This window comes from Halichoerus grypus, chromosome 5 (genome assembly GCF_964656455.1).
Source record: "Halichoerus grypus chromosome 5, mHalGry1.hap1.1, whole genome shotgun sequence".
NCBI lineage: Eukaryota > Metazoa > Chordata > Mammalia > Carnivora > Phocidae > Halichoerus > Halichoerus grypus.
This window is the reverse complement of record NC_135716.1, coordinates 151783798-151809136: the sequence shown is the minus strand read 5'-3', so window position 1 is coordinate 151809136 and position 25339 is coordinate 151783798. Positions and strand designations below refer to the sequence as shown.

Genomic DNA, 25339 nt, shown 5'->3' with positions numbered 1-25339 from the left:
GCCCCCAGGCAGCCTCCCCAGAGCTGCCTGGACCCCTCCTCCAGCCCCTGGGCACTTGGCCCAAGCTGCCAAACCCGATTTTCTGGTGGCTGCCCAGAGGCTGGCTGGAGCAGGAAGCCTGCTCTGGGCAAGGACCCCTCGGGCCACCGTCCTCCTCCCCTCCTGACACACCGCCACCCCCCACCCCCCCCACCCCCCGCTCTTCCCGCACCTGTGCCGCCACCACTTCCTCCTCCCTGGGCCTGCCATCTCCTTGAGGTGCCGCCTGGGCACCAGGAGGTGTGATCCTGCCCTACTCCTCTACTCCTCTCCAAGTTTCACTTTTCTCATCCACAGATGGAGGACTAAGGACTGGCTCCCAGGGATCAAGGGGGGGGTGGGGCGGAGGTTCCAAAGAAAGGGGGCCATGAATCGTGGGGGGCCACCGCTTGGAGGGTGGGTTGGGGCGATGTTGGGAGCACAGCCTGGGGTGTGAGGAGGAAGCTCTGCTCTGTGGAATTCTGGAGTGTGGTTGTTGGGGTGGAAGGTGCAAGGTCAGGGAGGGTACCCCTCTGGTTTCCTCGGGTTATCTCCATGAGATAGAAAGAGAGAGCATCATCCCAGACCGAAGCCCCTTGTTACCAACGTTCAGAGTCCTTGACACAGTTTGGTGCAGTGCGTGTGTGATCTGTTTAATGTCTGTCTCCCACCGAGCTGTAACACCCACCAGGAAGAACTCCTGCTGTCTTGCACACTGCTCTAGCTCCAGAACTTGGCACCCTCCCTGGCACATGGCACGCACTACTGACAGAGACGGAGTTTCAGATTGAAAAGCAGAAGCGGAGGCACCCTAGGGGCTGGAGACCAGCCAGGTCTGCTCACCGAACCCAGGCCCCTGTTCCAGGCTGCCACATGGCCCAAGCCTCCTCCTCTGGTGTTCTCAACCTCCAGGGAGCTCTGGTGGGGTGGGAACGAGTGAGCCGTACCCAGTCAACCAGGGGTCACCTAGACTGGAGTGGTGGGTGCCCTCTGGCTGCAGCTGCCTCCGGGAGCCTGGAAGGGGAGGGGCCGTGGAGGAGCCCGTCATTGCAGAGGGAACTAAAAATAGCCAGAAGAGATGATGTCATCAGGTTCCCACAGCTCAGCACCCCCCCCAGTCACACACGTACACACACACTCTCACAGACACAGATACACACAGACACAAGTGGGGGCGCGCGCGCACACACACACACACACACACACTCACTCTTATAGGGGAGGGAAGCTTCTGGGTTCCAGGGCCGGGCAGGGAAGTCTGGTGAGTGTGTCTGCATGTGTGCGTGTGTCTGTGTGTGCCTGGGTTTGCATGAGTGTGATTGCACGTGTGGCTGTCTATGTGCTTATGTGCTTGTCGAGATGCAAGCATGTTGACGTCTGCGTGCGTTCTTTTACAGGCACGTGCACGTGTGGTTACATATGCCAGCCGGGGAGGGCCAGGGGCAGCAGCGGCGGCATGTAGCTCTGTTTATAAGCCTGTACTCGCATGCACCTGTGTTTGTTGCACTGTGTGTCTGTGAGTCCACTTCTCCTTACACGTCTGCATATGTTCATGGACTGTGACATGTGTCTTTAAACGTGTGGGCCCCTTTGTGGGCCTTGGGCGCTAGCCCAGCCACCTTCCTGCTTTGACTGAGGTTCAGCGCCCCTTGCCCCATGCCGCCGAGCCTCATGCCCCAGCCTGCGCAGTCTGCGCGCCAAGTGTCGGGGACTTCTCTGTCCCGTCCCTCCTCTCAGGGTCCCAGCAAGCCTTGGAGTTGAAGGACACAGACACAATTCCTTTTCTCCTCACAGGCTTTCTGAACCCCGGGGGGGCGGGGGGGCCAGGCCCAGGCTCTCAGGCTTCACTCCCACCCCCAACCCTTAGGGAAGGGAGCCCCGGACACACACCCACGCATACAGCGACACCTTAGAGGAGAGTCCCTCACAGTGTTTCCTGCCACTGAGACACAGCTCCATGGAGACACACCCCACAGCAACCCAGTTACACCTGATGACACATGGGCACACACTCAGAAATCCAAATGGAAAATCCCCAGGCTGGAGTGCTCAGCACCCTCCCCCTTTCTGGACTCCACTCAGTCTTGCCCCACCCGTAACCGCAGAGGCTCAGCTGACAGCCTCGGAACACACTGGCCTCAGGGAATAGCTAGGGGGCCGAAGGTGGCCCGCCCTCCTCAGAAGCAACCCTCTGCTGCCTCAGACTGCCTGCACCCCATTCCTGACCTTCATTCCTCTCAGCCAAGCCTCCCTCTGGCACACCCAGACCCTTACAAACACACCTGATGCTCTGCCAGCCACAGCGGCACAACCCATTGCAGAGGCACACTGAGCCACATGTCTGCTCACAGTCCCATGTCCTGGCCTCTCTCTCTCTCTCTCACACACACACGCACACACGCACCCCAACATCTACATCTGCACACTCACCGTCGCAGGCACAGAGCCACATAGAGCTCACGCTGAAGCACTCTCGGAGTTAGACCCCAGCCCTGAAATCTCTCATGCCATCCCTGTCTGATCCGTGCCTCTACCTCCCTCCTCAAGCATCTGGCTCTCTGTAACTTCCAAGATGTCTATGGAGACCCTTTTCCCTGTGCAATGCAGGAAGGCCCCCTACCTCATGGGACAAATCAGTAGCTGAGGCCAAAGATGGAGAAATGGTGTGTGTTGCTGACCTTGTCCTGTCCTTCCATTGTCTAACTGTGATCCCATCTGTCCTCACTGAAGCCTGTCCCTGGGGGGTTCAGCCCCAGCCCTGCCGGCGTACCCCGCATAGTTGTCTGGAAACACCTTGGAGTGGAGTAAGGCCGTTGGAGCAGAAATGATTGTATTTGCCTGCTGTCAACCACTCATGGCCCCTAGACGATGCAGGTCCGGAGCCAGCCGAGCTTCTGGACTAGTTTCTGGACATTTCTAGAAGATCAGAAAGCTGCCAGGTTGACAAAGGTGAGTTCTCCTCTGAGAACTGAGGAGAGGAAGGAGAGGGAAGAGTGTGAGGAAGACAGCAGTTCTGGAAGCTCCACTGTTCTTAGATTCACAGTTCCCCAGGCCCTCCACTCAGCCAATACACCCTCCATTAAGGCTCTCAGCCTTTAGGAGTCTGCCATCAAGACCCCACCATATTTTGGGGGTGATATTTCACACAGGGTGTGCCCCCTAGAGTGCCTAGGCAGGGCTAAGGTGGGGGAAACGAATGGCCCTGGTTTTTCCAACCCCCACCCCGCCTCAGGGCCCTTGGCTAACTTTGTAGCAGAAGGATCCACACACTGGTGGTGGCGGTAGGAGTGTTGTTGATATCTGTGGCCACGGTGGCAGGATTGGTGGCTGCAGTGGTGGCAGCTGGGCCTTGGGGTTTCTGCCGGTACCTTCTGCGGCTACACTTGAACATCCTGGGATTTCGAGGCCGAGGCCAGCCCAGCCCTGGCCTGCGGTAGGGGGAACTTAGGCCCCGGGGCCGAGGGGCACGGACAGGCTGAGAAGGCCCCATGGGCACAGGGAGCTTCTGTAGTGTGCCCGAGGGTGCTCCTGGCCAGGGCAGCTGGGGCCTCTATGACATAGAGTCCGCATAAGGGTAGTGCTCTTTATTATAGGTCCTGGTCCCCTGCCCCTCCCCGTGGGTCAGGCTCCCTCAGGGTTCTCTCAATGGGTCCAGCCCAAGGGCCAGAAAAACCTCAGCTTGGCCCCTAGGAAAAGGAACTCTGAGTAGGGGAAAGTTACTCCCTCCCTTTCTCATTTATCCACATGGACAATATTAACGATGTTTCTTAAGTATTTACTGTGTGCCAGAGCGCCCAGTACTCTACAAACACTCTCTCATTAATCCCACAACAACCTTACAAGGAGACTATCGTTATTCCTATTTCATATACAGTCAATTCTCATTATTCACAGTAGTTATGGTCTAATAAAGTCCCCACCACAAATAGCGCATTAGCAAATCGAGCCAATGTACCTATCGGGTTAGATTCCTACCAGCCTCGGGTCATAACATTTTTGTCAACTGATCAATCAGAACATGACCTCGTTTTATGTGTGTTTCTGTTTATAGATACCTAATTTAAACTATATTGTTGTTGAGTCATTAACATTAAACTCACAGCCAACAGCACTCTAACTTGTACCTGGATGACATTTATCTAACATACTTCCTCGTAGGTCACATCACAGCCTTCTTGTGCTCAGAGACCCTAGACAGCACTTCAGCAGTATTTGATAAACAGCAAAATCACTAACCAAAAGCACAAAAATGGGAAAAATGTGACATTGAATGGACCACAAGAAGAACAGGTGTACATTATAAGAGGTGAAACAAGGAGGCAGAGAATCCTCTTGTTCAGCCTCAGCTGAGAACATGTGGATGGGGCAGCTCAACATTTTTGCAGCTCTGCAAATGTCCACGAATGACCGCAAAGTGACATGAGTATTGGTGTGGGGTTACAAATAAATTCTAGTGAGTAGGTAAATTTACAGATACGGAAACCATGAATAATGAGGATTGACTGTATAAGGAAACTGGGGCTCAGTTAGGTGAGGTCACACGATTAGAGGCAGGCAGGCGTTCCCATCCCTGATGACTACGGTCCAAAGCCCAGACATTTAACTCTTGATGTTCTATGCTCATTTATTCATTCAATCATTCAGGAATTGTTCACGAACAACTTCATGTGTGCTGGGCACTGAGGTCAGAGATGGAGGTGACCTGGCTCCAAGTCTTCCTGAGGGGAAAGAGAAAGCCATTCATTAGTGCAGGTGGAGGAACAGCTAGGTCCCTAGGGGAATGTAAGTTGTGTCAACGCTTTCTTGTAGCAGATAGGAATGTCAGTGGCTCTGCCAAGCCTTGCACTGAGTTGTTGTGGAACAGTGCACTTCAGCCCCCTCTCTCTTTCTCTCTTACTCCACCTCCAGTCCTCCTTCCCAGCCTCCATCTTTTCTCTGGTCCTGTAGGGACCTGCAAGGAGGGTTTGGGGTCCTCAACACCACCCTTAAAGGCCTCACACCTCCTTCCCCTCCATCTTCTACTCTTGGCATCCTCAGTCTTAGAAAATGGACCTTGCTCCCATCAACTTCTAGCCACTATTCCTGTAAACCCACTTGCCCTTGGCCATTTTCTTCCTCAAGCCCCAGACCAAGGCCTCCTCTCCTGTTCTTTCTGGAAGTCAGCTCCTCCTGCCTTCTTAGAGATTCCATCACTAAAGACAGTCTGCTTGGTGGTTAAGATACAGACTCTGGCACCAGACTGACTAGGGGTGAATCCTGGATTCACCACTTACAAGCTGTGTGATCACGGCAAGTACTTAACCTTCCCGTGCCTCTGTTTCCCTATATTTAAAAAGGGGGGGAAAGAGAATCTATCTCATAGGATTGTTGTGAAGAAGGGGAAAAGACCATATATGTAATGCATTTAAAACACGATCTACACAGATATTAGCATTATTGACCCCCCCTCCTGTTTCTTCAGCTGCTTCCTCCCATTATAAGAAACAAAAATTAGTGTCAAATTTATTCAAATTTTTAAAAAAATTTTAAAAGTCCACTTTGTCCATCCCACACCCTCTCTGGCTATGACTCTCCCTACTCTGACTTTCCCACTCTGTGGTCATTCTCGGTTTTCCCAGAGTGGGGAGAAAATCTTACTTAAAATCCCTATAACTATTCTGTTATATAGACCAGGAAACAGGCTTAAAACTGAGCTTAAGAAATCCCCTCCTCCCCGCACCCCCCGCCCCCCCCGCCGGGGTCACACAGCTAGGAAGCATCAGAACCAGCATGGGAGTACCCGGCCTGAGTGACTCCGAAGCCAGAACTTCCGCAGCACCTCGATGTGGGGAGCGTTGGAGTGGAAAGTAGGACAGGCAGTGGAAAGAGGCAGGCAGCCCTTGAGGGATTCCTGGAGACTGGGACTGCGAAGTTTTAGAATTGGGGGTGATGCTTTTGTGGGATCATGGTGCCACCTTCTGGCAGAAAGGAAAGGGGTGCTTGACAGATTGCTAAGAACACTGGATTGGGGGGAAAGCAAGAGAAAGGAAGGGGAGGGAGACGAGTAAGGAGGAAAGACGAAGGGAAGAAAAAGATGGGGAAATTGAAATTTTATAGAGGGAAAAGGACTAGGAGTCACATGCTACACAGAGGAGGGGGTAGAAGCTGCTAAACCTGGGTCATTTCCTTGAAAGTGTGTGTGTGTGTGCTTGAGAGTGTGTGTGAGAGAGAGACAGAGACAGAGAGACTTTAAGTATGTCCCTCGGATGTTGCTTTGTGGTTTCTTACTTGCTGGGAGTCAGTCCACACACAGTGCGGTGTGTGTGAGGCATGTGTGCGTGTGTGCACTTGTGAGCATGGGTAGGTGTTTATGTATGTATCTGTGTGTGCAGATGTGTGTGCCCGTGAGCACACGGGGTATGGATGAATGGATCAGCAGATGTAGGCTAGAACGCATCCGTGCACCATTGCGGTGGAGGGCACTCAGAGATTCTGGGGGCCACTTGCTTACCCTCCAACTTCTCTTCCTTCTTCAGATCAGGAAGGGTGTTGCTGTGGTTGGCGTTGCCAGGCCGAGGAGGCCTGTGGCTATGGGGACATATCTCCAGGCAGCAGGGGGCAGCAGGGAAAGAAGAAGCTGACTGGCTGCGGGGTGGGGCAGGCGGGAAGGTGAGCAGAGGACTTTAAAACTCCTGCCCCACCTGCAGGGGAGCAGTGGTGCTTGAGAGCCAGCTCCGTCTCACGGCCTGCCCACTCGAGTGGCAAATCCCTGGAGTGGTCTGTCCCCTCTGGAGCCTCAGCAGATCCTGAACAGGTGATGGCACAGGATAGAGATGGTCCTATGAAGTAAAATCAACCTGGAAACAGGTTTGGGAAGCTGGAAGGCAGATGGGGAGGGTCCTGAAAGAGTCCAGGGTTGGTTTGGTGGAGGGGTCCAGGATATGTAGGTGCCAAGGAAGGGCGTGGAGTGACCTGTGGTGTGGGGGTTGGGCTTGGGGTGCCAGTGGAGAAACCCGGGCTGTCAGTATCTGAGCGTCAGGCGCTGGGAGAGGGCCTGGGCCCTAGAGAGAGGCAGAGGTGTCAGGATAGGACTTAAGAAAAGTCCCGAGGTGTCAGAAGCTAGATGCGGGGGGAGTTTGGGTGATTTATGGGTCCTGGATGCTGGGTTCTCGTATGTCAGGGTCCAAATGCCAGGGCTAGCCCAGGTGGCAGTGGAGGCAGGCAGCACGAATTCCTAACTCACACTTGTCTGCCTCCCAGGAGCCACCATGCAGTGCTTCAGCTTCATTAAAACCATGATGACCCTCTTCAATTTCCTCATCTTTGTAAGTATGAGGGTTGTGGGATTTTCGGGCCTCCCTGCGGGAGTGGGTCACAACCTAAGCAGAGGTCAAGCTGGGAAATGGGAGATCGCTGTGCCCAGACTCTGTTGTGCAAGTTTCCCATTATGATAGGGTGCAGAAGTCTCCCCAAATGCTGAGTCCTGGTCTCAGGAGCAGCCTGGCTGCCACACAAGTTGGGGTAGGGAAGCTTAGGAGGAACTCCTCCTTTCCAGGAAGCTTCAGACCCGACTTAGGGCAGGGTAGGGTAGGCTAACAGGAATAATATCCCCGTTTTATAGGCACTGGGGGCCCAGGGAGGGGAAGAGTTTTGCCCAAGTCTACCTAGTGTACAAGGAAGTTCAGTGGCCTCTGTAGGATGGACGGGGAATTGAAAGGAGAGATGCCCAGAGACCTCAGAGCAGAGAGTCTGCCTCAAGCAACCCTTATTCATTCAACAAACATTTATTGCCTAAGACTCTAAGTGCTAAGTGCTGGGGGAAAGGTGAGTGAGCTCTTTCTCTGCCCTTGAGAATCTCAGGTCCAGCAGGCCAGATAGGTAGACAGCTGCAACATACAATGCCTGGCCTTAGCACAGGGGCTATGGGAGCCCCCAGGAGGGGGCTTGAACCCTGGTCAGAGAAGACTATCTGGAGGAAATAGCTGAGACTGGACATTTACGCTGGGTGAAGGGGTTGTAAAGCATGCAAAAAGGCCCAGAGGCAATGAAATCAAGTATTGTTCAGGAAACCAGGAACAGATTGTATAGGGCATGTCTGAGGAAGCTGAGTAATAAGGCATGACCCTGGAGATGGTGGTGGAGATGGGGAGAAATGGACTAAGGAAAAGCCCTCAGATGCTGGTTGAGGGACAGAAGGAGGGGCAAGGGAAACAGAGGCTTCAAAGATAAAGCCCATGTCTCTGGTCTGAGCAACCCAGGGGATGTCTCCTAGGCAGCTGCATACCCAATGGGGTTGCAGCTCTGGTTGGAGCTGGACATGGATATTTGGAAGTCACATGACCACAAATAATCAGCGAAACCATGGGAGTGGGTAAGAGCTCTCAGGCTGAGTTCAGCGAAACCCAGTTTACAAGGGATATGTGGAGAAATGGCCACCAGGAAGCAGATAAAGAGTAACAGGAGGAAAACAAGGAGACCACGATCTCAGAGAGGTCAGGAGGGTATGGCGCACAAAGTGCCCACCCGATTTAGCGCAGGATGGCACCACAGACCTTGGAGCCACATTAGAGTGGCTTAGAGTGAGTGGAAGGTAAGGAGGTGGAGACATGAAGTATAGAGGGTTTTGGAGAAATTGGACTACGGGTATGTTACCTCTCTGACTCCGATATGGTGCATGCCTTGGGCTTCTTTTGGCTTCAGGGAAGTAGCCTTTATCCATATGTCTGGGGAAGGCAGAGGGATCCCAGCAATACGGAGAGCAGGTGTTCTGGCCCGAGGGGGTTAAAGGCAAATCCGGTTTGGTTTCTGGCCTCTGTTGCTCAGGCTTTGCCAGGCTGGGCAAGGCAGGGCAGTCTCAGGCTCCTTGAAATTTGACCCTGTAGGCTGGGAGCCCAGCTCTCTGTCCTTGGGCAAACATGCCTGGGATCTAGCCACAATCTGCCGTCTCACTCCTGGTTCTAGCCTCAGTTTCTACAGCTGGGGACTGGGCACCAAGGTGGTATCAGGCTGATTCATCCACTGATGGTCTGGATCAGCAAGGCTTTGCTCTAAGAGCTGTGGCATCTGGATAGAGTACCTCCTCCCCCCTCTGGGCCTCTGGATTCACTGAGGTTTGGGATTGAGCCAGAGAGCCTCTAAAAGAAGCCCCGGCTGTACTCCCCCTCTGATGCCTCAGTTTTCCTTGTGAGGCAAGGAGGAGTCTAGGTTAGATGAAGGGCAGGCCTGGAGTTTGATCCTGGAGAGGAGCCAAATGGGGCCCCAAGGTAGGTGTCTTTTCTCACAGTCCCACTCCACGGTTGGAAGCAGGTGTAAACCTCAGCCCCGCCTCTGTTGCTATGGTGACCGTTGAGCCTGTTCAGGGCTTCCACCCCACTGTTTCACCTGTCCCAGGACAGAGGCGGTCAGCTCCACAAGGAAATGGGGTGGGGGGCCCTGCTGGCCTCACCCGCTTCCCTCCTAGCCATGGGGCAGGACCCTGACAGCAGTGAGGAAAAGTCTTGCCTTGCCCTCCCCCATCCTGTGGATATTTCTAGAACCCCCGATCCCATTTATATCTGCATTGGTGTGCAGCCTGGTGCTGGCTATGGGTGGCCCAGCTCCCATCCTTCTGGCTCTACAGAATGTTTTTCCTCCCTGCAGGATGAGTTTTTAGACTCCTTAGCCAATAAAAGGAGAAATTTCTCATTTTCCATCTTCCTGACTCAACTGCGTGGTAAGGAGCTGCTTGCCCGCACTGCTTTAAGGCCTGCCTCTCTGTCCCCAGCTGTGTGGTGTCGCCCTGTTGGCCGTGGGCATCTGGGTGTCAATCGATGGGCCGTCCTTCCTGAAAATCTTCGGGCCGCTGTCGTCCAGTGCCATGCAGTTTGTCAACGTGGGCTACTTCCTCATCGCTGCTGGTGCTGTGCTCTTTGCTCTCGGTTTCCTGGGCTGCTACGGTGCTCAGACTGAGAACAAGTGTGCCCTCATGATGGTGTGTCAAACCCAGCTCCCCGGGCCCATACCCAAGACCCAGGGTCCCCTCACCCTTGAATCCAGGCCCTGGGGATCCCCAAACCATGCTCTGGACTCCAGGGCCCTCAGCAGAGGGGGCCGCGGCCTCCTTTTACTGGGTGGTGGGTTACAAGTAAGGCAAGAGGGACCGTCTCTCTCTCAAACTCAGAGCTCTGTTCCCCATCCAGTTCTTCTTGATCCTCCTCCTCATCTTCGTCGCGGAGGTGGCAGCAGCTGTGGTCGCCCTGGTGTACACCACCACGGTGAGGGGCAGGGTGAACCACCATGGTGAGGGGTGGCGCGGCGAACCACCACGGTGGGGGGGCGGGGTGAACCACCATGGGGGGGGGCAGGGCGAACCACCATGGTGAGGGGGGCGGGGCGAACCACCACGGTGGGGGGGGTGGGGCGAACCACCATGGTGAGGGGCAGGGTGAACCACCATGGTAGGGGGGGCGGGGTGAACCACCATGGGGGGGCAGGGCGAACCACCAGGGTGAGGGGGGCGGGCGAACCACCACGGTGGGGGGGTGGGGCGAACCATCACGGTGAGGGGGGCAGGGCGAACCACCACGGTGGGGGGGTGGGGCGAACCACCATGGTGAGGGGCAGGGTGAACCACCATGGTGAGGGGGGGCGCGGCGAACCACCACGGTGTGGGGGCGGGGCGAACCACCATGGTAGGGGGGGCGAGGTGAACCACCATGGGGGGGCAGGGCGAACCACCATGGTGAGGGGGACGGGGCGAACCACCACGGTGGGGGGGCGGGGCGAACCACCACGGTTGGGGGGGTGGAGCAAACCACCATGGTGGGGGGCCGGGCGAGGGGGGAGATTGGGAAGAGCCCTGCAAGTGGGCTGTGGCCTGTGCGTGGCCACCTTCCAGGCCCGGCCCTGAGCACTGGCCTGCACCCCCCACCCCCAGGCTGAGCACCTCTTGACCTCGGTGGTCGTGCCCGCCATCAAGAAAGACTACGGTTCCCAGAAGGATTTCACCCAAGTGTGGAACACCACCATGGATGAGGTAAGGTGGGCTGGGGGAGATTTTGGGGTGGGGGGAAAGAAGCAAGGCCCTGCTGACCACCCTTCCCGCCTCCTCTTCAGCTCAAGTGCTGTGGCTTCAACAACTACACGGACTTTGAGGACTCCCCCTACGTGAAGAAGAACCATGCCTTTCCCCCGTACTGTTGCTCCGACAGCGGCAACGGCACGGCCCCAGGACCCTGCACCGAGGAGAAGGCGAATGACACGATTGTCCAGGTGCGGCATGGAAAGTGGGGGCTGCTTCCATGGCCTCAAAGCGCTGAATGAGGGAGGGGCGCAGCTGCTGACTGTGGCTGCTCTCCCCGCCCCCAAGGGTTGTTTCAGTCAGCTTCTGCATGACGTCCGAACCAACGCAGTCACCGTGGGTGGTGTGGCAGCCGGAATCGGGGGCTTGGAGGTAAGGGGGTGCGGAGTTGGGGGGGCAGGATAACCCCACTGGACCAGGGTGCTTGACCCATCTCGGAGGCCTTGCTGGAGGAGACAGACTCCTACCGGAGCTTCCTGCGGGTATCCGGGAGGCAGGGGGCTAAAGCGTAAGGGCCCTCAGCACCTCCCTCACCTCGGCCCGTTCCTTTCCCACCAGCTGGCTGCCATGATTGTGTCCATGTATCTGTACTGCAATCTGAAATAAGTCTGCTTCTGCCTCCGCCACCGCCTGCTGCCACCTAAGAACTGGGGAGAGGCGCCCTGGCGCTGCCAAGCGGCAGTGACTGGGGTGGGGACAGGATCCAACGGTGTCACTTGGGCCAGAGTGCGCTGGCCTTGCTGCTCTGGACTTGGGGCCAAATAGGGGATGGTCCCCTTCAGGCTGTGCCTGACTTTTCCTTCCATGGGTGGGGTTGGGGCCAGAACCTCTAAGGCAGCAGGTTCTCCTGCCCACGCTTCCAGTCTGTCCCTCAAACCCTTGGCAGCCCTTCAGGCCCAGGGGTGCTCTTGGTGACCCCAACAGGCCCCTGGGGGATGAGAGAAAGACACCCTATCACGCAGGCATATGTAAAATCAGCAGGCACCGGACAGAGAGGTAGAAGGCACTTCAGAACTAATTACCCAATTAAAATGTCTTCGTTCGGAACTCTTTCCGTGTATTCTTGGAGAGGCAGGCCCGCTTGCCCAACCTGGCCTCAGATTCCTGAGGGGCTGGTGACTCAACAAGGCCCCGGTAAAGGTCACAGAAGGAAAGTAGGGGGAAAGTAGGTGCCTATTTCTCCGTCACTTGAATTCCGGGCCTGGGAGGGAGCCTAACAGGGATGACCAAGAGGGCACTCAGGGAGGACTTGGGGGCTGGGCCAGTCTGCCTACCTATAATGTGGGAGGACTTTGGCCTGAAAATACCCCCTCCTGGGTGGGGGCAATGGACTGGAAAGCTATGCAAATAACAAGTCTGTGCCCAAGTGGGGGCAGAGAGACCAGAAATACTGCCAAGCAATGGAAGAGGGTCACTTCTTAGGCTCTGGAAACCCTCCAGAAGCCCCTATCACAGGATCCAAGCTGCCTCTCCTTCTCAGTCGGGTAAAGCCCCACACCTGTCCCGGCTTTGGGTATTTTAGAAAGAACTTTGTTTATTTTTGGTCTTGGTTTGTCTCTGGGACTCTACAGATCTGATCTCTTATTTAATCTTAACCACCCCCAAGCTCCAGAAACTGGGCCTAGAAAGGCCAAGTGACTTGTTCTACACCCACAACCTTCCCTGAAGGGCTGAGCCTTGATTTGGGCCCAGGCTGTCTGACTCCAGAACCTGGTGGGGTCCTGGCTGGCATGGAGTCAGATTCACTCGAAGGCCAGAAGATCCCAGACATAGATCTGATTGCTGCTGAACCAGGACAGCACTAGCGAGGGAGGCTATGGCCGACAAAACCCAGCCTGACAGACCGTCTTCCCACTTGCTTCCCTTTGACCCCTGGTCCTTCCTCCCTGGCTTTTCTAGGGCAGCCCAGAACTGTTTATTACCCCTTGCTGAGCCCAAGAAGGAACAACAACCTCGCCAGAGCCACACGGTGCCCGAGAGCTAATCTGAGACCTAGCTCAGAAGCCTGCGAGGGGTGGGGGGGGGGGGGACAGGGAGAGCAAGTCCCCACTAGTCCCTCTCCCCCCTTCACCACCTGACCATCTCTCGCACACCAGGTGCCTACACAGAGGCTGTAGGGCGTTTGTTTGCCCAGGGCGGGCCTCCCCCTCGTCTCCACCTAGTCATGGGCTCACTTCCCCTCAACCCGGCTGTCGTAGCACCTCAAACACTAGCTCTATCTCCAGCAAACACTGAAGGCGTCAGGGTGGCGAGAAATGGTCCAAGCAGCACAGCACCTGTGCCACCTGTCCTACCGGGGAGCTGGGCTCCAGGCACCAGTAGGGGAGGGAGGGGTATAGCTGGTGAAAGGGCAGGAGTTCTAGTCAGTTCCTGCCCCCCTGGCCAAGCTCTCTATAAGGAACTCCCCAGGCTCACCTTGAAAGGACTCCGCAGGCTGACTCCTTCTCAAGAGGTGTGTTCTACACTCACCTCCCTGATCCTAAGTCCTGGGCAGATCCCTTAAATGTCCTGCCCCTTGCCTTAGGCTTTCTCATCCACTACCTCCAGACAATCGCCTTCATTTCCTGATGCTTCTATGACTATCTAAGTTAGATCTTCCTCCTCTCTTTGGGTCACTGGCTGGGTGAGAATCTGATAAAAATGGTGGCTTTTCTCCAGAAAAATGCCTAGGTATGTGATCTGCATACAAAGTACCCTGAGGGCCACAGATCCTTGCTCCTATAACTTTCTATCTGCAGCCCAGTCCCAGCCTCCTGAATAATGCCGCCCCGGTTCTGTCTCACCCACTTCCTTTCTATCCCTACTAGACTCACCTACTCTCCCATCGCCTCCCCCACCCCCAAGTATCTCTTTTTGCTCTCTTGCTCCACCTTTGGGGACAGGTACCTGCCCAGACAAGCTAGGCAGGTTAACAGCTCTGTTGGGAAGGGGTTTGTGGTGGCTGCTCTAAGCTCAGCCCCAAGTAGGGTGGGGCTAAGGTCAGGCTCAGTTGTCCTAAGGTGGAGCTTAGAGAAGAATCTTGGAGTTTGAGACTTGGGCATCCCCTGGTGGCCAAATGGCCCCAAATGGAAGCTAAACCCTGTGGAGGACAGTAAAGAAAACTCACTATCCGTCACGACCATTCTCTCTCCTACTTATCTATTTCTCTCTCTCTCTCACTCACTCACACCACCCCCCCACCCCACAATCATAAAACACATCCCCAGAGGTTTTCTCCTTTTTTAATCAATGACCACCTTATCCAGCTTTGGAAACCTGGACAAAGGGGAGGCTGAGAAGAGGCCTGGTTCTGTGTCTGAGGGTCTCTGAGTGAGTCGGCATCAGCAGGAGGCCCCAGCGGGCCTGTCCATGGGGTGGGCACAGGGCACAGCGGGTTCCTGAGTAAGAGCCAGCCCCACCCTCAGGGCAGCACCCCAGCCGAGAAAGGAATCAAGGCCCTGCAGGCTTCAGCCTGTTCCCAAGGCCCTCAGGACAGTCAATAAATAGGTTAGATTCTGAGCCAGGCCTGGGAGGAGGGAGTGTGCAAAGGGCAGGATCAGCTGCCCAGGGACCCCAAAGATTCCCAGGTACTATCCTGCCCCTTCCCAACAGGGAAGTAAATAAATAGACCTCCAACTCAGGTACAGGGGTGTTGGAGCAGGGGAAGCCTCCCCTTTGAGTTAGTAATTAAGTCTCATGTTAAAAACAAGCCAGCCCCAACCCCTACCAGTGTCTACAAAATCCTACAGGATGGGGTGAAGGGCCAGCCTGCCTGGGGGTACACAGTACCCAGCCCTGCAGGGTCCTGGAGGAGGTCTCATGTCTGTTCTGCGGCTCCTGGGGCTCCCTCTTCCTTTGGGGGTGGCTCCAGGAAAATTGGGGTGATTGATGGTGGCTTCTTCACCCTGGGAAGGTAATTTGAAAATGTGCAGGGAAGAGGTAATTAGCTATGTCCTCTAATCCCACTAGTCTCCCATTTCCCAGGGCAGAAAAGAGTCACTCACGAGTAGGGGGAGGCTGGGACGCCCACCACCAGGAAGTGATTCTTCTTTCGAAACAATCTCCACAGGCCCCGGTGGTTGCCACGCACATCCAGGTCCCAGATATGGAGGCACTGGTAGAAGTGGGGTAGAGGGGAGAAGCAGGGGTCAGAGAGCTGTGGGGAGGGGGCATTGAGGACCCCTGGCCCAGCCTCCACCCCTCCTCAGCAGTCTCCTCAATTTTCAAGATGTAGCATCTTCTAGAATATGGAATTGAACAAAAGGGTTGGAAGAGGGGTTCCCAGAGTATGAAGAGAAGGTTCTAAGGCAGAAGATTCCAGAACAAAGGCTCCCTGTATCTGGTGGGGAGGAGCAAGCCTGGGGTGGGTGTGTTGGTGGAGCACCTTGGCAAGCTGGGTCCAGGTGGTGAAGTCATCATCTTTCTCCATTCGGATGAAGGCCACATAGGTGTGGCCCTCTGCATCTGGCAGGAAAGAATCTTCACAAGGGTTCTTGCTGTGGTCCAGAACCTCAGCCTCACTGTAGCAGGGGGTGGGGGAGAAAGGCCAAGACGGAGCCTGCATCACAGGTGTGCTACCCAAGGCCCTGTGCTTAGTTTAATGCTCTGCTATTGCTGTCTTAAAATTCTTAATTTTTGAACAAGGTGCCCTGATTTTCATTTTGCAGTGGGCCCCAAAAGTTATGGGGCCAAGACCCCCAGTATTTGCCTCCTCGCTCCCTGCCATATATCCCTACTGCCAGAGGCCATACCTGAGCAGCCTGTGAATTTCCACTTCATAAGCTTCCTTCTTCAGACTGAAGGACAAGGAAAAATGGGTCAGGGGAAGGGGTCACCCTTCAGGTTCCAGGGGCAAGGCAAGGGACCACATGGGAATTGGGTGGCAGCAGGGCTGGGGTAAAAAAACAGGCCCCAGGGTTGAAAGGGAATACTGGGGATTGGTCATCAAGGCTCCTAGACATCCTCCCCTTTGCCCTGTCCCCAGCCCCCACCTGTCCACGTTCCTGAGCTGGACACCTGGAACTGTGTTGAACTTGTGCTTCTTGAAGTAGGCCTCCTGGAGTGGGTGTGAGGGTGAACATCAGGCCTTCCACTGGCAGGCCCACACCTGCCCACTGACCCAGCACATATCCACAAGGCCCACAATTGAAGTCCTGGACCCATAGAGGTCCCTCTAACCACCGCCCCCATCTTCCCCATCCTCTTCTTTGTAGCATCCTCGGCAGGCTCTTACTAGCTTTAGTTTGGGCTCCACCATTGCCAGAGAGCTCATGCCCACACCGGCAGCTCATGCTACTGACCCCCGAGCTAGTCCCTGTTCCCAGTGGTTATCCTTGGGTCTGCTGTTGTAGGGCCACAGAAACCAGAGCGGGCCCTACAGGGCCTGGTGGGCAAAAGGACAGGCTGTGCTGAGAGGAAGGAAAGTGCTGTGACTAAGGTACTGACAGTGACCTAAGGTAAATGCCTGCCCCTCTCTTGTATAAGCCAGCCTCTCACGGTCCTTCCAGCTTCTAGGAGGTTCCAAGCCATCCAAATGTTCCTTTGGGCCGGGCTGTCTCAAGGCATACTCTTGCTGTAACTGGGGAGTGGTCCTTTAGATGCAGCCAGGTTAAGGCCTGGGGGCCTGGGGACGTCCCTGTTCACTTCAGGCTGAGGCTTGGCCCCCCACATTTGCAAGGACAGGAGAGGGCAGAGGCTGCAGGGCTGCGTAAGTGCCTGGTGGCAGAAATACCCTCCCCACACCGAGAGTCTGGTGCTAAGAATAGTAATAAAAATAATACCAGCTAACCCTTATATAATGCTTGCACTTCAAAGCATTTTCCATATAATAACTCATTTAAACCTCATCACCTCAAAACCTTATGAGGTAGGTAGCAGTTTTATCCTCATTTTACAAATAAAGAAACTGAGGCAAAAGAGGATACAGAATTTTCACCCAGGTTAGTCAGTGGCAGAGCTGGGAATGCTCGGTCTACCACACTGTGCCCGCCTCCCCAACACCCGGCTTGCCACTCACGTGGAAGTAGCCGTTCATGTTGAGGCCAACAATGCCGAAGTGGTAGGATCGGGACACATCAGGGATGATGCACTCTCGGCCCCGGCGTTGTTCGGGCATCCGCATCCACATGTCCCAGTCCCAGAGCTGGGGGCATGGAAGATTACAAAGGTGAAGAGGTTTGGAGCTGGTGGGGGACTCCAGCCCACTCCCGCTACCCTGCCAGGGCACCTTTTCTGGTGTGGGCCACTTGGGCTCAAGCTCCTCCTTGTACAAGGACTTCCTGAGCACCCAGCCCAGCCCAGGCATGGTCTCCACACGGTACAGCAGTGCTGGGTCCTCAGCCGTGTGTTCATAACCCTGGGAACGGGTGGGGAGGGAGGTGTGGTGGGAGGTCTTAGCTTGGTGCTTGTACCAATTCCCCAGCTGACCCCTGGCCCCTGGGCTTACCTGGTCATTCCAGGCAGAGATACAATACAGGCTGTCATCCTCCTCCAGCAGGTGGATGGACTGGCTCAGGAAACTGAGAGAGGTAGGGTCCAAGGGTTCAGGGAAGGGCAAGGACAAACGCAATCACAAAGTGATGCTGGGGGAGCTGGAGATGGGACTCAGGAGTCATGCCTGCTGGTCCTGGCCCCCAGAGCCCCACTGTCTCCACCCATCCCTTCTACTCTCTACTCCAACCACAACACCTGCCATCCTACCTTTGTGCAGGCTTTCCCCCAACTTTTGAGCTGACTTCTCCCACAAAGCTCTCCCAGACACCCCGTGCCTTCTTCCCTGGAGAGCCAGTTAAGGAAATAGGCCCGAGGCAGCTGACAGAGGCTGCACGGAGAGGCAACTTATGGAGGGGCACTCCCCTCACCTGAAAAAATCCACAGCAATGTCCAGGTCCTCTTCCAGAACCACGGCAAACCTGGCTTCCTGCAGGGGGAGAGGGAACAAGCATGACCCCCAGGGGGCCTTTCCCATCCTGTGCCTCCTCCACCCCCATCTCACTTCCAGGCAGCACTACCCCCATTTTCCAGATCAGGAAGCTGAGGCCCAGAGAGGGGAAGAGCTTGCTGACTAATAAGACCAGACTTTATACCATGTTTCCCCTCCCCAGGTCCAAGGGCTTTGTCCTTACTACTCACCGGAAACAGGTTGAAAGTGGCAGTGAGGCTGGCTTTGTAGTGCTGGGTGGGGAGTGGAAATAGGGCACATGAGCCTTGGCGTGGACGGCGGGGTCAGGTGCCTGCCCCTTCCATCCTTGCCTAGGCAGTACCTGAGATACACGGGCGTTCTTGATGCTGATGGGAGTGTGCTGGATGCCCCTCAGACCAAAGAGTGCCACCACATCCATTGGCTCCTGGGGGGCATGGCTACTGGTCACCATGGGAACCACCTGCCCCCTGTCCATCCACCTTGCAGGCTCCGCCATGCCAAGCCATTCACATTTCACAGCCTTTGCCTGGGCTGTCTCTCTTGTGATCGCTGCTCCTCCGCACCCGCAACCCTGGGCTCTGCTTTTCCCATAGTCCCCAAACCCCACTCACCTCGTAGTAGCCATCGATGAAAACTGTTATCATCTGAGGAGACACCCCCTGGGCTGAGAGTAGAGAGCGCAGCATCCTGGGGAGCCCAGGGATGGGTTAGGCCTCTCTGTCCTCGCAACTCAGGGCCGCCCTGTGCTTATAAATGGGCTCACATTCCCCCTGTTCACCCCCATGGTGAATGGGCCTAGAATCTGTTGCCTTTCCTCCCACTGCAAGAGTTCCTCCTGCAGGCCGATGAGCCCGAGGCTCCCCCGTGCTAAGCACCCTCCCGTTCAGCGCTGGAACAGCCCACTCCCAGGCTCACCTATACAAGTAATTGGGCCGGTTCCCTGCAATGACAGCCACAGGCACGTTGAGGACCTTGTTGTCTGGGAGCTGAGAGGAAAACAGCTTTTAGCTCTTGCCTCACTCCCTCTTCAAACCGGGATCCCCACCTAGGGAAGAGTTCTTCGGGGAGAAGGCGACTCCAGAGTAGAGAGGGAAACGGCAGAGGGTCTCCCGGTCTGGGCTCTTCCACACACTCAACCCCACTCCGACTCTGGGCCTTTGTTCACATGGCCTAACGCCCCGCCACACACACGCCCGTCTTTCAGAGGTCAGCATAAATCCCCAGGTCCTGGTTCCCTCTCAGGCTGGGGTCGGCAAAGCCCAGCCTGGCTCTTCCCTAGGTCCCCCCGCCAGGCTGAGAAGGAGTCGAAGCCTCGCTGTCTGAGGCCCCACTCACCGGGTCGGGGCTGAACTCGATGGGTGTGGGGTCCTTGCAGCTGCACACGCTCCCATAGCCCTCCACTTTGCTGCAGAAGCGCCGGCGGCGACGGTTCAGCTCGGTGTCTGCCCAGTGGCACTCCGCCTCTGAGGGAGGGGTGCGGGCAACGGGACGAGGCATGAGGGGGCTCGAGGCTAGTGTGGCTTACAGAGCCCCAGGCACCCAGTCAAGAAAATAAAGCTTCATAACTAGGACCCAAATGCCCACCTCCAGCCCAGGCACTGCCCTGGGGCCCAGCCCCCACTAACCCCACCTTCAGCTGAGCTCAGCGGCACATCTGTCTTCAGCAGGACTGGGTCCCCCCAGGAGGAGAGGGCAGGTGACCTAGAATGTTTCTCCCCAAGGACAGGACCTAGCAGGGGACAGGAATGAGGCACAATGGGGACCCAGGCTCCAGTTTTAAAGCTTCTTCCCATCTCTCTGCCCACTTTCATCCAGCCCACCGCTTCTGGCTCCTCTTTGCCCCCAACCCCACCCCATCTCTTGGGGTTCTGCTCTCCTGGGCCCCTGATACTATAGGGTGGATGGCCTATGGTGCTGGTACCTCCTTTGCATCCCACGAAGGCCCAAGTGTCCCTCCAGCCCAGGGCAGGGCCGGCCTGGCTGCCCAGGCTCCTCAGCAGAGCTTTGGCTGTGTCCTTGAGGTGGAAGGAGCCCTCGTCCTGGGAGACCAGAGAAGGTAGTCAGCCTGACCGGCATGGTTCTGGGAGACCTGGCTTCATGGAGCACTCACTCTGTGTCAGACACCATGCGAAACCTTTTATTTTAAATTAGCTCATGAAACGGTCACGACAACCCTCTGAGGTTACTATCCTTTCACAGATAAGAAAACTGAAGGCTTAGGGAGATTCTGAGAATCATCCAAGGTCAGCAGGCTAGTAAATCCTTACCAGGATCCCACACAATTTGCACCTCTCCGCCCTCTTTTCCCACCACTCCCCTCCCCTCCCTGAATCTCCAGCTCCATCGGCACCCCTGCAGTTCCTCAAGCACACCAGCACCTTCCCACTTCAGGGCCTGCCCCCTCGCCACTCTTCTTATCTAGAACATTCTTCCTTCAGATATTCGCCTGGCCCTCTCCTTACTTCCTCCAGCTTTCTGCTCACATGTCACTTCCTTACAGAGACCTTCCCTTTCTAAAATACATCACCCAGGGGCGCCTGGGTGGCTCAGCTGGTTAAGCGACTGCCTTCGGCTCGGGTCATGATCTTAGGGTCCTGGGATCGAGCCCCGCATCAGGCTCCCTGCTCCACGGGAAGCCTGCTTCTCCCTCTCCCACTCCCCCTGCTTGTGTTCCCTCTCTCGCTGTCTCTCTCTGTCAGATAAATAAAATCTTAAAAAAATAAAATAAGGGCGCCTGGGTGGCTCAATTGGTTAAGCGAGTGCCTTCGGCTCAGGTCATGATCCTGGAGACCCAGGATCGAGTCCCGCATCGGGCTCCCTACTCAGCAGGGAGTCTGCTTCTCCCTCTGACCCTCTCCCCTCTCATGTGCTCTCTCTCTCTCAAATAAATAAATAAAATCTTTAAAAAATAAATAAATAAAATAACATAAAATAAAATAAAATAAAATACATCACCCATTACTCTGTCCCCCTTGCTTTATTGTGTTCTTTAAGTTATTGTTTCCTGACGTTATACGTGTATTGGGCTTTTTTGTTGTTGATCTTGCCCTGCGGAATGTAAGCTCCATAAAGGTTGCTCCCTGTTGTATCTCCAGCACCCAGAGCGGTGCCTGGCACACAGTAGGTGCTCAATAACTACTTGCTGAATAAAAATGACAAGGCTAAGATTGGAAACTGTATTACCTTCCTCCGGAGGCTCCTCCCACTATGCTTTATTTTTTATTTTTTGAAAGATTTTTTATTTATTTGACAGAGAGAGACACAGCGAGAGAGGGAACACAAACAGGGGGAGTGGGAGAGGGAGAAGCAGGCTCCTGGCTGAGCAGGGAGCCCAATGCGGAGCTCGATCCCAGGACCCGATCCGATCATGACCTGAGCCGAGGGCATACGCTTAACGACTGAGCCACCCAGGTGCCCCCCCCCCCACTATGCTTTATTAGGGGTAGAGAACACAGGGCCGTGAGGAAGGGTGGAGGTGGGGGCAGAGTCACTGACCTTGACAGTGCAGATGAGCACTCGGCCAGGTGCCACCATGTTAAGGAACAGCACCATGGCCTCATCCTCATGAGGTGAGTATGTGTCAAACACACGCTTTGCCATCACATGGCCCTGGCAGGGGACATACCGCTCGTGAGTTAGAGTCACCAGCAAGGAGGGCTCAGCTTCAGCCCTCCAGGCCCCCCACCCCTAGAACCTCACCGTAGCCTGGTTGAGAACGATGACGTGGATGCCGCGGCCTTGCTCCCGAGCCTCGTCCTCCAGCACCTACCGGGTGGCAGAGACCAAGTCCAGCTCTTCACTCGGGCATTCGAGGTCTCTGTCTTATGGGAACTCAAAAAACCAGCTGCATGAAACCTCCCCTCCTGCCTGTGCTTCTGTGAACAGCTCTTTCCCGACCAGGCCTGAACGCCACCTCTTCCAGAAAAACTCCTTAACTTACCCATCAAAAGAGATCAGATCTTTCTACCAACCTCCTCTCCACGGCTTTCAGGCTCTTAGAGCCCTTGAATGTCTCCTCCTCATGCTGGGGATATCATAATCCATCAAATAGAGCCCCTCAAATTGGAGCCAGGTCTGATTATCCCCTAGGTCCCCAGTGCCTAAGACACGGCTGAGGCCAAAGAAGGGACCAGAAAATAGTTACAAAATAAATAAATCAATGAATTATCTGCCTACTACTAATGAGCACCTGTGATAAGATCCCACTACATGTCACACATTTCACACACTTTTCACTTAACCCTGACAAGTAGAAGTCACTAGTCCCAGCCTACAGATAAGGAACTGAGGCCTCCAGAGCCACATCGCTCCAAAGTGGCGGAGATGCAGACCCACTCAGGCAGTGGATCCCAGAGCCAGGGGACCACACCCTGAGAAGAATACAGGGACGCTACCCCAGACACGGGCCCACTCACCGTAGTGCCATCCACTGCCACATATACTTTGCTGCGGCTTGAGTACACCTCCACATCCAGAACCCGTCGGGGACCACTGCCTCTGCGCCGGGAGGGCTCTAATCGGCCCAGGGCCTCATCTGTGGGGGCGCAATAGGTTATGGAGATAGTTTCTCCAGCAGAGTCTCATCCCTTGGGATCTGCCTATCTTTTCAGCTGTGAGATCCTAGGGGACCCCCCCCACCCCATCCTTCACCCCACCAGCCAATCCCAGCCTCAGCTTGGCCCCACCATAGTCTTGATCTGGCTCCGGGTCTCCATTGGCCTCGCTGATTGCTCGCCGCGTGTCCATAATCAACTTGATGTTGACAATGACGGTCACCAGTAGGAAAAGCACCGCCCCTGTCTGAGGGGAGTAGGGATGACTAAGGAGGAGTGCCCCTCCAGATCACTGAGGGTCTTCCTGAAAGGAAGGCCCTGGCTGCAGTGAGGACACAGGGAGAGCCTGGGGCGTGTCTTTCCTCCCTCTGTCCACCCAGTTCTACTCCCCCAAGCAGGGTCCAGTTTCAAGACCACCTCCTCCAGGGAACCACCCCTGACCCTTCTCACTTCATCAGGGCCCTCCTTACCCAGAGCTCCTGTATTCTTCCATTTGAGGCCCTGATTCCCTTGGTCCCCTCCACAATTAGTTCCCAGAGATGGAGCCAGTCCCAGAGAACCAAGATGGGGATCAGAAGACCTGGGTCTTAGTCCTGACTGCCTGACAGGTGTGTGCCCCTGAGCAAAGCCTTTCTGATCAGACTTCAGGTTTCTGTCAGAAGCCTAGGGGGTTGTACTTGGGTTCTGATTCCAGAACTCTGGGCCCAAACTACCACCTCGTAGGGGCATGACACAAAGAGGTTTCCTCTCTAGGAACCTGCCGCCTCTTTCCAGGGTTGGGAGCAGCCAAGGTAGGTCCCAGTGCCCATAGTCTAGGTTAGGGTAAAGATGGGAGGGAGCCCCTGGGGGAGTTGGGACATCTCTATACCTGACAGAATCTCCGCAGGGCCCGCTGGTTGGTGAGTTTATACTTCCAGGTAAGATACCAGCTCCGCTTCTTCCGAGCCCCAAAGGGCTTGATGAGGGAGCTGGGCTTCCAGTCGTCCATGCTGGATTGGGGAGTCACCACTGTCCTGGCCAACCCATGCCTTCAGGAATCTGAGAGGACCAGAGGGCCAGAGGGAGTAGGGTGTACCTCCCAAAGTCTGATGCCTTCTGAGGAGACCAGGGAGGACCTCCCAGCAACTCTTCCCCGCCAACATCCAGGCTGTGTGACCTGGGAAAAGTGGCTCAACTGCTCTAAAAAGGAACCCTTCGGAGGGATCAGATCACCTGGAAACTCCCCTGGGGCTGGGGTGAGCCCCCCCCCCCCCCCCCCGAGCAGAGGCCAAGTAATCAGCTCTCAAGGTTCAGCAGCCCCTAAAAGGACCAAGCCCCAGGCCTTCCTGGTCCTGGGGTGGGCAAAGGGCACAGACACCACCCCCCAACCCCGGCCCCCAATCCTCCACCTCCTTGCGCCCTCGCCCTCTCCTATCTGGCCCCGCTCTTCTCCTTCCAGGGCTCGGGGCCGCCCTGAGGACTCGGAGACCTGCCCCGGCCGCGCCACCCCTCCGGGACTCCCGCCCAGAAGGACTCACGGTTCAGGGGGCCCGGGCCCCGCTCGGGCCCCTCTCGGGCCCGCACTGCTCTGCCCGGCGCGCCGCGGCCTCCGCCTCCTCCATGCCGCTCGCGGCCCCGCCCCGGCCCGGCCCGGCCCGCCTCCCCGCTTCCGCCGCCGCCGCCGCCGCCGCGGGGTGAGAGGGCGGCGGGCGGTGCTTAGGGCGGCGGCGGCGGGGGTCCGAGTACTTAGTCCCCCGGCAGCTTCGCAACTGGCGGGCGGGGTGGCTGATGGGGGAGAGCAGCAGCACCCCCCGCCCTTAGCCTTGGCCCCCAGCATCGTGGATGGCAAACCCGATTCAAGTCGGAGTCCTAGAGCCTTGGACGAGACCACTCGGGATGCCAGGGTCAGAGGGCCTACAGGCCTGGGACACAGCTACCCGCTTTCCCTGCTTAGGCAAGGCTGAACCCAGGCCTGCGGTATGCCTTTGGAGGCTAAGAGGAATTAAAAATCTGCTTCTACCACTACCCTAGACCTTGGGCAAGTCACTTCACGTCTCAGCCTGGATTCCCTAATCTGTGAAATGGGGGTATGCTTATATGATGCTTACTCTATGCCAGTCACTGTTCCAAGCACTTTATTACATCAACTCATTTAATTCCACAACAGCCATGAAATAGGTACTTTAGTAATGAGGCCCAAGGTCACAAAGCTGGGAGAGCTAGAATTCAGACCAAGTTATCCCAGCTCGATTCCACTCTTAACCTGCCGCCCTATATTGACAAGAATAATACAGAGTTGGCCTTAAGGTTTAATGAGATAATACATACAAAGCACTTAGCTTAACACAGTGGTTCTTAAACTTTACCTTGCATCAGAATCACTTGGAGGGCGTCTTAAAACACAAATTGCTGGGCCCCATTCTTAGAGTTTTCGATTCAGTAGTCTGGGGCAGAGCAGAATACTGCATTTCTAACAAGTTTCTAGAAGATGGCAATGCTTATTTGAAGTGAGTAGGTAGACAGGGAAGTTTTAAGCAGAGGAGTGATATATTCCTATTTAAGAGAAACTTTACTGTTTTGTGGAGAACGTTTTAAAAGGAAACGGAGGAAGCCAGAAGACCAGTTAGATTTTTTTGAGCTCTCCATATTCCACCTGCTTCCTAAATGGTGGGATGGTATCCCCCAAAATGTTAACATAAGTGATTTTTCCTTTTTTTTTTTTTTGTATTATTCCTAATAAGTATGTATTAGAGAAAATCTAACACATTTTATTAGCATTTGAAAAAGATGTCCCTCAGGGCTCCTCCCTGATCTTCACTGCTCAGTCTCACTCTTCATGGTAGATCTTTT

At 55.4% G+C, this 25339-nt stretch overlaps 3 protein-coding genes and 1 long non-coding RNA gene across 5 annotated transcripts; 1 reads left to right on the top strand and 3 right to left on the bottom strand.

Annotated features, from left to right (window-relative positions):
• The first annotated feature begins 1151 nt into the window (after positions 1-1151).
• TSPAN1 (tetraspanin 1) lies at positions 1152-12103 on the top strand. Of its 2 annotated transcripts, none has more exons than XM_036100008.2 (8): positions 1152-1279; positions 7258-7322; positions 9761-9967; positions 10176-10250; positions 10913-11011; positions 11092-11247; positions 11345-11428; positions 11615-12103. In XM_036100008.2, the coding sequence occupies exons 2-8, from the start codon at positions 7266-7268 to the stop codon at positions 11660-11662; spliced, it is 726 nt and encodes a 241-aa protein (XP_035955901.1). In that variant the 5' UTR covers positions 1152-1279; positions 7258-7265; the 3' UTR covers positions 11663-12103. The 2 variants fall into 2 exon arrangements, with proteins under 2 accessions (XP_035955901.1, XP_077929328.1); XM_078073202.1 differs by lacking the exon at positions 1152-1279 and adding an exon at positions 6712-6811.
• P3R3URF (PIK3R3 upstream open reading frame) lies at positions 3260-3508 on the bottom strand. The gene has a single exon (XM_036100054.2). The coding sequence runs from the start codon at positions 3506-3508 to the stop codon at positions 3260-3262; it is 249 nt and encodes an 82-aa protein (XP_035955947.1).
• Positions 4625-5927, bottom strand: LOC118540743 (uncharacterized). Its single transcript, XR_004919782.2, has 2 exons — positions 5798-5927; positions 4625-4736 (listed from the first exon to the last, which is right to left on the bottom strand). It is a non-coding gene; the product is annotated as an uncharacterized LOC118540743 (long non-coding RNA).
• A 2158-nt stretch (positions 12104-14261) lies between the features above and the next one.
• Positions 14262-24141, bottom strand: POMGNT1 (protein O-linked mannose N-acetylglucosaminyltransferase 1 (beta 1,2-)). Its single transcript, XM_036099957.2, has 22 exons — positions 24028-24141; positions 23379-23548; positions 22643-22757; positions 22373-22491; positions 21657-21722; positions 21453-21566; positions 19879-19996; positions 19588-19686; positions 19293-19420; positions 18873-18943; positions 18569-18644; positions 18298-18381; positions 18167-18208; positions 17896-17954; positions 17481-17553; positions 17262-17390; positions 17052-17177; positions 16027-16091; positions 15787-15831; positions 15420-15555; positions 15040-15149; positions 14262-14940 (listed from the first exon to the last, which is right to left on the bottom strand). The coding sequence occupies exons 2-22, from the start codon at positions 23496-23498 to the stop codon at positions 14853-14855; spliced, it is 1983 nt and encodes a 660-aa protein (XP_035955850.2). The 5' UTR covers positions 23499-23548; positions 24028-24141; the 3' UTR covers positions 14262-14852.
• Positions 24142-25339: the final 1198 nt, after the last annotated feature.